The following is a 9,162-nucleotide window of genomic DNA, read 5'->3' as shown; positions in this document are numbered from 1 at the left end:
CACTTTATGAGATTTGGGAAGATATGGGCTTTTGAAAAACGTGGAGGAAATCTCGCTCATAGGTGCTTCTACAGCTCCATACTCAGGGGCAAAGGTCATCATAGCTTCTGCTTTCATCAAATGATCGAACTCACCAGTAGAAGAGATTGACATTTGATTTGACGGAACTGAGGTGATACTGCTGTTGGGAACATCTTGACTTTTAATAAGGCACTCATCTATGATAGGAGGAACAGGATTAAAGCTCTCAAAAGAGGAAAACCCAACAGGCAATACGATTTGGTCTGATACATCCATCATATCAACTGGACTGGAACCTACATCAGCAGATTCTGGAGGAATCATGAGCGCATGCGACTCTGCAGTTCCCGGTGGCTACAAAAACATAAGAAATAAGGTGCTTAATTAGATAGATAAGGTTTAAACACCAAAGGCAATATGAGCGAAGACAAAAAGAGCTGTGACAGGAATGGGGAAAGGGAAGCAAACAACACTTCCTCCCAAAAATCTCTGGGGTACAGTCTAGATATCGGAGCTTATGCAAGGTCTGCATTTCGTTCACCAGCATAAGGAATGCAAATAATAGTTTCTTGATTATTATGATAGATAACAACAGAAAACCGGAATTACCTCCCCGAAAGGCAATGCATCATTCTCAAAGAAGTCACCAAAGTCTCCAAACTCTGAAAGAAGTGCCCTGATATCCATGCCACCTTCTCTGTCATCATCATCATCGACATCATCCCAATCCCAACCAATTTGATCACTTTCGATGCCTGGAACAGCAGCTTATTAGTTTTAGTGTAATCAACTCCTGACTTATCTGCTTCTTGAATAGGTGCATTAGTGACAGTACCTACTTGACCGGAAGACTCTGCCATCCCTGTTCGCGGCCGCTTTGAACCCTGCAAAGAAATTTATTCAGGCACATGAAATTATATATAATAAGGAAAACAATATATGATGTTGCTTTATTATAACAAGCACGTTCATGCTACAACCGACAATTCAATTTCCTCATCAGTACAATGCAATCGCCACCCTTTCCATAGATATAAGTCATACCATTTTTGAGCGATCATCATTACAAGTTAGACCAGATTGCCTACACGTCAAAGAATCTGCATCAGCGTCAAGATCACCAGTTCTTGAAGTCATCCTCCAGCCACTTCCGCTAGAAGCGCTACTTGTTGAACTAATGCTGCTATTACGGCTACTACCACTGCTATTGTAACCACTTTTTTCATAAAACCCATCACTCTTATTTCCAGACGCTCCAAGGAAGTCAAAATCACCAGCCCTGCATGAAGTAAAGTTCAAATGTTTAGGGATCATGAACAGACTTTTATAATGGAAAATAAAATCGTTAAGCATAATATTGGAACAAAACTCCAAAATGCCACAGATTCACTCCTATGGAGCTTCAAATCATGAGGATTACAAACCATAGACCTCTGGTTAACGAGTTTCCTTCGATGTTCAAAATGTTCAAAATGTAGACGAGATAAAAGAAAAAGACTCACCAGTGCATATATAACGACGAGCCTGCCAGTGACGGGCCTATCCAATTTTGAAGCCAAAATCTGCAAGTATGATTTCACCTTGCATCAGCTCCAAGCTGAGGAAATATCAGAAGTATTATGTCTACTTAACATGGGTCTGAAACAATTCCTAAAAAACCGTTTCACTATGACCGACCCTACAGAGTCTATTTTCTGAATTCATTTATGGAATTCAACAAAAATCCAATCTGGATCTTACCGTTAAGTAGTCAACAAATTCTAAATAACCTCCTCACCTAGTCGGTTTACCTTTTCAAAGAAAACTTAGCAAATGACGACTGTAAGATCGGCACAAGCACTGCCTCAGCTGGATATATGAACTTTTTTTCACACACTGATAAAGGATCTGGTTGTCCTTTCCGGTGATCTTTACTCCCAACAGAAGGTTCAGGACACTGATTATGGGGCAAGTTAACTGCAAAGGTCGAATTCATTTGACTTGTGTTGTCATCTCTATTTTGGCAGCAACCAAGTGTAACTTCCACGTATGAATGATTGCCATTTATCAGACGGGACCCACGACCAACATGAGAAGGGAGACCAATATATCCACTCGAAGTCCTTAAGTTTCCAGAACTGTGTGAGAAAAATATCTTATATCATCAGAAAAAGAGTTCTACACTTCACAAAAATGTCGACTTGGACGCTGAAAGGCAAAGGTATGAGTTGCACCTGAAGTAGACTTGCTTGACAAGGTCGTTAGGACAGAATCCAGTGAGGCTGCCCCGCATACCATGAGGAGAAACAATCACTGGTGGGAATAATATAAGCATGTGAGAAGTGTTTCTATCAAATACAAAGTTCTTATCTTTCTTGAAGCATGTGTAAGAAGGCACAAATCATTTCGAATCTAAACTCAAAAATTTTGGCTTCGAATATGTAATACAATTCTTAAAATATTACAGGTACGCTCTTGTGCCATGCAAAAAAAATGAGATGTTAAATCTTTGCTAAGAGAAGTCAGGTAGCACAAGACTGCTCTAGCTTCTTTTTGGAGTGGATGCACTGAAACTTGAGTTCAAAAGTCCCATGCTCTCATTTATACACTAGTAGAACAGTACAAAGCAGGGAAAGGCCAACTAACATCTAGAACTAGTTCCCAAATTCTTTTGATTTATCCTAGGTAGTAGGATAATTTAGCATTCCAAGTGATGATAGAAAAATGACTAACCTGGAGGCTTATGACTTGAGTTTTTCAAGGAACTCTTTAACAGTCTTTCAGCATCGCCACTTGAAAGTGTCCGGACATTCCTTCAATCATAAAAATCATAGTTAGTTTCACAATAACTATGAGAAGCACTAAACCATAACTTGGAACGTATATAACAAAAAGCTTTACGGACTTGGCAGATATAATGACATGGACAAAAACTGCCTCTTCGGTGGCAGCAAAGATAAATTCAACAGTAGGCTGTCCCCTCCTGCATATATATTCAAGGAGCATTAGCCAGGAGATGAGCCACAGATCTAATTATAGACTTCTTTCGATTTTAAGAATTACACTCAGGAAACAAATGTAAAAGGTCAATAAACAAACTCAGCGATTATAATGTATGGTCTCGCTTAGATGGAAAGAGGTTGCAGATACCTCAAATATTCTTCGCTTTGAGGGCTGAATTTTGAAAACACATCTCCAAATCGCATGTAGGAAAGTCCGGTTAATGCTCTGTCGCAATATCAAACATATTAATATGATATTTCAATCCATTAAGTCTTTAATCTAACCATTACGCCAGGGGATCATTGAAAAAAAATAACCTTTCAATGCAATTACGTAAAGATTGTGAGAAGGCAACTGATATCTCTTCAGAGTCCCCAGGTGCTACCCAAATTCCTGACGCAACAACTATCAACAGGAGAAAAAGAAAAGTAAGGACATGTATACCAATAGACCACAGGCATGTGCACTAAACTGTCATAATCATGAATAGAGAGACAATCTGTTCGAATACATTGAGGAGAAAAACGATGTAATAAATCATAAGGAAAAATAAACCTCTAAGCTTTGAGACAGCAGACTGAGCTTTATCAGTTATTGATGAGTGACGCCCAGGTAGAAAAAGCCAAAGCTTAATCTTTTCATCTGAGCAGCGGCGAGGAATAATGGTCAGATACAACTACAAAGTAACAAAAATTGAAGAACCAGAGTGTGATTTGTATAGCTAGCTTTATACCAGGGTTGTATAAACCTTGAGATGGATCCCAAGGTCCAACAAAAGAATTGGTCCAAGTGGTAAGAAACCCTTCCTTCTGCAACCGAAGATGAGAGGAAAGTACAAGATACGTTGCAACATCGTTTTGCTCAGCTCTTGAACTGAAAAATCTCCAGAATAATAGTTAGTACACTATCACATTAAAGTAACAACTAAAAACTACCCATTGATAAAAAAAAAAAAAAAAAAAAAAAAAAAAAAAAAAAAAAAAAAAAAAAAAAAAAAAAAAAAAANGAAAAAAAAAAAAGCTAAAAGCTTTAACCTTCTATCAGAGCCAGGATTCAGCTCAGTTTCACTAGGAAGAAACTGAAACCAGGAAACATTATGTAGACCACCCTGTAGAAAAAATTCAATCAAAGTATTACGAATAAGTCAATTCTCGAAACCACACAATGGAAGAAGAAGAGAAAAAAAGAAGATAGAAGAAGACTTACAATTCTGAAAACATTAGTCCACATCACTTGGAGCAAACAAGTTCAATCCTTTTTCTGCGCAAATTAAGCCACCAAAAACATGGTCTTGAAGCGTTCGGAATTGGAAGACTTTGTCAAATTTGTAGGTTTCGATCTTCTCTTCTCTTGTTGATGTGCGAGGGGTTTTTATTTATCTCTGCTTGATCAAAAATCTTCGATTACTTGTAAAAAAATCATCTCAACAAGAAATCTCTCGTCCAAATTGTTTCATAAATCCAGATCCAAACGCGCCCTTTAGGGTTTTTTTTTTTTTTTTTTTTTTTGTTGTTCTTCCTATTTCTTATTTTTTTGTTCTTGGCCCATTATTGTTTTATTCAGGCCCAATTCGTTATTTTCTCTCTCTTTTATTTCTCCCAAATACGACGCTGTTTGTTTAAAACATTGTCCATGTTTTGTTGTTTTTTAGGTTTTGTAATTTGTACAATGCCACAAAATAGGTAGACCTCGAGTGATTTTAACGCTTTCCTTACATCTTTTGGTTAGTAGTAGCAACACCACGAATGATCGAAACGGCTTGAAGAAATGGAATAATACCATTCATTTAGTGTTAGGAGAAGGCACTCATCCTCTATCTCGAGTCCGAATTAAGAGGATAGGTAATATAGTCCGAAACATTATTACAAATTTGTATGAAAGTGAATTTTATAAACATGCACATAATCATAAACACCAAACACAAACATAACAAAGTACTGTTTAATCATAAACGTAGATTGTTTAATCATAACAAAGTACTGTTTAATCATAAACGTAGATTGTAGTACTGTTTAACAAAGTGAATTCAAGTCTTTTACTTTTAAAATCTGTCATGTAGATTGTAGATCAACTACTTCTCAACAGATTTTTATTTACACTTAAACAATCTCACTTACTAATTGATTTCATTCTAATTTAACTTAAGATCAAGGGGCCTTTATATTCGACTCCGCAAAGATAGTAGTTCTTGCTTCATCTGATCTCTCAAGACTCTTCTCAGCAACTTGTTAGAAGCTGTTCTTGGAAACTCAGGCACAATCTTCACGAAACTCACCTGCATTGCATTTAGCAAATCCATTTTTAAGCAGAGAGAAGCTCTTTGTGTATCTTTGAATTTGCGAAAACACCATCAAAGATATTAACTACCTTAAAGAGAGGATTAAGATCTTTTTGAATGGTTCTTGAAAATTTTATCTTTAGCTCTTCCTCACTCTGTTTCTTGAACCCTTCTTTCAAGACGGCGAATATGACCAGCAACTCTGGACCACCGTTCGGCGGTGTTAAGCTGATTGCAGCCGTCTCTAAGATGCACTCATCAGCTTGATCACACACCCGTTCGATCTCAATAGAACTTGTCTGTTGTAACATAGATACAAGAGATGAAACCTAAGAAAAGTTCCCAAGACAAACAAATCTGTGTCTATGCATACAATGTAGTACCTTAATGCCTCCAAGGTTCATGGTATCATCAGCTCTGCCTTGAACATTATAATATCCTCCTACCGTTCGCTTCACGATGTCACCGTGTCTTCTAAGTCGCTGCAGAGCGGAACAGAACAGAACAATAATTTAAGTGATGTCAGTTTGCAATTTGGTTTAGCTGTATATACATAAACCTTAAAACTACTCACTGTTTCTTTATACATTGGCATTCCCTTGAAATAAACCTCGTTGTGGTCTGCGTTCAGAAGTCTATCTGAGGCCCCAAGGTGCTGCGGGAACAAACCAACTTCTCCAGTACACGGTTGATCATCCGGCTGCAAAAACAGCCTTAATCAACCTCTGTACAGCCTTAGAGAAATATTGGAACAGACCGCCAAATGTCTAAAAGTTTCAGTTCTTACATATGGGACACCATTTTCGTCGAAGATGATAATTCTAGTTGTCATGGATGGTGTACTAAACGCTCCAAAAGCTTGCGGCTGAAGCGGGCTTCCTATGAGATATGAAGAAGCCAGTTCCGTGCCTCCACAGACTTCAATCACAGGTTTGTAATAAGCTTTAGAAGAAAGCCAGAGAACATCATCAACATTGGAAGCTTCTCCTGTGGTGGCGAAATATCTAACAAAGCACAATAGCTCCTGTGTGAAGTCTTCTCCGAAAACCACAAACATATAAAACCGAATAAACCAAGGTTTGCTGCTGCTTACTTTATCTTTGTCCAATTAAGCCCTTCCATACAGTTGATCCTCTTCCAAGTTTTCACCAAGCTCGGAACAGTGCCGAGAACTGTAACTCCAGCATCCTAAAGTACATATGAAGCACAAGTAAGTGAGGATTTATCGTATGTTACCAAGATTGAAAAGGAAACAACAATGGAGGTGCCTTGCCTGAACAAACTTTCCAAAACCGCGGCCAAGGGGAGACCCGTTGTAGAGAGCGAGAGTTGCACCGGTTAGAAAGCAGGAGAATATAAGAGTTGGTCCCATTACCCATCCAAGATTTGTAGGCCAACAATATATATCACCAACTTTGACATCAGCATGAGCCCATCCATCACAACCACTACGAATTGGCGAGAGCTGTGTCCATGGTATAGCTTTCGGTTCACCTAATTAAGAAAAAAATAATGGGTCAATAGATGTATCTAAACATGTCTACAACAATCTGACCATCTTTCCTTTACCTGTCGTTCCAGATGAGAAGAGAATGTTAATCACAGAGTCTACAGGTAGATAACTCGGACGATAGTAGTTATCTCCACTGCAAGCCAAATTGAAGCCATGTCTCATCTACACTCTCTCCAAGTGGTTGCAAATGTAGAGATATAAACAATTTACCTAAGACCATTGGAAAGAAAATCCATCCATGGTATGTCTTGTTCTCTTAACTGAACGCACAATTCAGTCCCTGAAGAGGGGAGGACAATGACCTTAGATGGTGCAGCTTCAACCACCCGGCTACATGATAAACAACAAAAAAATAAAGATATAAATTATGTTTTTTGTTCATGGAGTTGCAAAATCAGCCACATAAATATCAAATTCGTCACCTGTATAAAGGAAATCTTCGACCTCCTCTGAGTATATAATCCTGAAAACGCAATCAGACATATCTGACATGGTACGTGATAAATACAAGCTGAAAAGATGTGAGTCAGGCTGTGTCACAAACCTGAGTGAATATGCCTTTTGCCTTGGAAATTTTCAACCTTGTTGCAATTTCTTTAGCTGCAAAGCTGTCTGCGATGGAGACAACAATGCAACCAGCTAATATGATTGCGAGATATATAATCACTGCTTCGACTGTCATTGGCATATCGATTGCAATTGTGTCACCCTTTGCAAAACTTCCACTTATAGCATTTGCCACCAACCTTTTGAAGTATATGTACCATTGGAACCTTAATAATGAGATCACAAAACAGAATGATTGATAAAGACTTTTCATGTTACATACATTACTTGCTCGCGGAGTTCTATAATTGTCATACGATTGACTGGGGAATCATCAAAGCCTTCATCACGCCATACAACAGCCACACTACTATCATCCTTTTTGGGATGGCTTGAAGGCATCAGACAACATTCAGCGATATTTAGAACTGCATCAGGAAGCCATGTCCCTTCAGGTTTTGATTTGTCAAGGATACACCTCGGAGGAGTGTGATACACAAGTGAAAGCTCATCGAGAACAAGTGACCAATAAACCTGGATTAGATATAAAATTAGACCAAAACCAGAGCGAGCTGCCACAAAGCTTCCTTTTTGTTAACATCAATGCTTACTTGAGGGTGTTCAACTGAGAATCTCCGGAAAAGTTCAAAACTTTCAAGAGGGTTTTTATATGAAGCACCTAGAAGCCTTGACCCGTGGGTTTCCATCAGCTCCCCCAAATTTGTGGATTTTGACTGAGATCTAAAACACACAAAGAAGAAATAGACAAGACACTCAGCTTTGAAGAAATTTCAGAACTTCGAAATGAGAAAGAAAAGAGAGAGAGAGACGTACGGAGAAGGAAACCAATAGAGAGGAGGGCCATGAACAGAGGAGTCCCAGTTCGAGTAGACAGAGTAATAGAGAAGCTGATGCAGAGAATGAGGATGACATGGCTTGAGCACACTCTCATCCACCAAAGCCTTCCATTGATCTCTTGGATCAGTCTCTGTAGCCTTTGAAATCACATCACTCACCAATTTCTCAAATTCCTTGGCGTCTTCCAAAGTCAATCCAGCTTTGACATAATCATCGCAACTCAATTCTCCTATACTCTTCCACATCTCTCTATCTATCTCTCTCTCTATACAAGTTATCGCCTTTTAATTTGGTGCATAAAAAGTTTAAAGCTTGCCAATGGTGGTAGTAGACTGGTAGGTTAGATTATGTGGACAAAATGCAAACGGCAAAAACCGTACTGTCCGTTCAATGAGGAAACTCAAATTGTTTTTTTGTTTTGTTTTAGAACAGAAAAGGTTTGATCTTTATGAAGAAAACTTAAAACTACTCCTCGGTTAAAATGGGACCATAGTCTTTGTCTCTTTGACTCTACTGAATTCTTGAGTCGTCAAAGAAACCAAATCTACCCATCTTGGCCGTTTCCACTAAACACACTGTTGGTTTGTGGTCGGTTTGCGCCCATGATTTGGAGCATACCAAACCGGTTTAATTGAACCGGTGTAATAGAGAAGTTGTTTTCTAAAAGATGCGAAACTCATTTGTGGCTGTTCGTGAAGTCTCTTGCCTTGTATATAAAAGAAGGATTACGCAGACATAAAAAAAACTTGGACAACACTTGTGTCCATTGACATTGAAAGAGAGAGAGTAAAACATTCTAGAGAGAGAAAGCTTCGAGAGATCAACGGAAAGAGCACTTGAACGGTGGCTTGTGGTTGATTTCCATCTGTGATTTCAACCCCGATCTCTGCATCAGTTCTCAGACGATTCATGCCATATTCGTCACTAAACCGGTGAAGGTACGTTTCCGGTTTCACGCTTCCGC

At 38.7% G+C, this 9,162-nt stretch overlaps 2 protein-coding genes across 2 annotated transcripts in view; both read right to left on the bottom strand.

The window, feature by feature from the left end:
- LOC104779369 (mediator of RNA polymerase II transcription subunit 13) overlaps positions 1 to 4,233 on the bottom strand; it is an 11,279-nt gene extending 7,046 nt beyond the window's left edge. Inside the window, exons 1-14 of the mRNA XM_019241136.1 lie at positions 4,210 to 4,233; positions 4,038 to 4,111; positions 3,737 to 3,812; positions 3,559 to 3,679; positions 3,321 to 3,408; positions 3,151 to 3,228; positions 2,906 to 2,983; positions 2,734 to 2,813; positions 2,235 to 2,313; positions 1,812 to 2,138; positions 1,066 to 1,300; positions 857 to 905; positions 631 to 776; positions 41 to 375 (exon numbers count right to left, since the gene is read on the bottom strand). Coding sequence (XP_019096681.1) covers positions 41 to 375; positions 631 to 776; positions 857 to 905; positions 1,066 to 1,300; positions 1,812 to 2,138; positions 2,235 to 2,313; positions 2,734 to 2,813; positions 2,906 to 2,983; positions 3,151 to 3,228; positions 3,321 to 3,408; positions 3,559 to 3,679; positions 3,737 to 3,812; positions 4,038 to 4,111; positions 4,210 to 4,233 — 1,790 coding nt within the window. The remainder of the gene's footprint in view (positions 1 to 40; positions 376 to 630; positions 777 to 856; positions 906 to 1,065; positions 1,301 to 1,811; positions 2,139 to 2,234; positions 2,314 to 2,733; positions 2,814 to 2,905; positions 2,984 to 3,150; positions 3,229 to 3,320; positions 3,409 to 3,558; positions 3,680 to 3,736; positions 3,813 to 4,037; positions 4,112 to 4,209) is intronic.
- LOC104778402 (probable acyl-activating enzyme 18, peroxisomal) lies at positions 4,982 to 8,598 on the bottom strand. Its single transcript, XM_010502842.2, has 14 exons — positions 8,175 to 8,598; positions 7,952 to 8,081; positions 7,624 to 7,874; positions 7,339 to 7,540; positions 7,217 to 7,257; positions 7,005 to 7,124; positions 6,851 to 6,927; positions 6,555 to 6,775; positions 6,375 to 6,469; positions 6,069 to 6,285; positions 5,856 to 5,981; positions 5,665 to 5,763; positions 5,371 to 5,580; positions 4,982 to 5,278 (listed from the first exon to the last, which is right to left on the bottom strand). The coding sequence occupies exons 1-14, from the start codon at positions 8,441 to 8,443 to the stop codon at positions 5,162 to 5,164; spliced, it is 2,175 nt and encodes a 724-aa protein (XP_010501144.1). The 5' UTR covers positions 8,444 to 8,598; the 3' UTR covers positions 4,982 to 5,161.

Source organism: Camelina sativa, chromosome 3 (genome assembly GCF_000633955.1).
Source record: "Camelina sativa cultivar DH55 chromosome 3, Cs, whole genome shotgun sequence".
NCBI lineage: Eukaryota > Viridiplantae > Streptophyta > Magnoliopsida > Brassicales > Brassicaceae > Camelina > Camelina sativa.
This window is presented reverse-complemented; position numbering and strand designations above follow the sequence as displayed.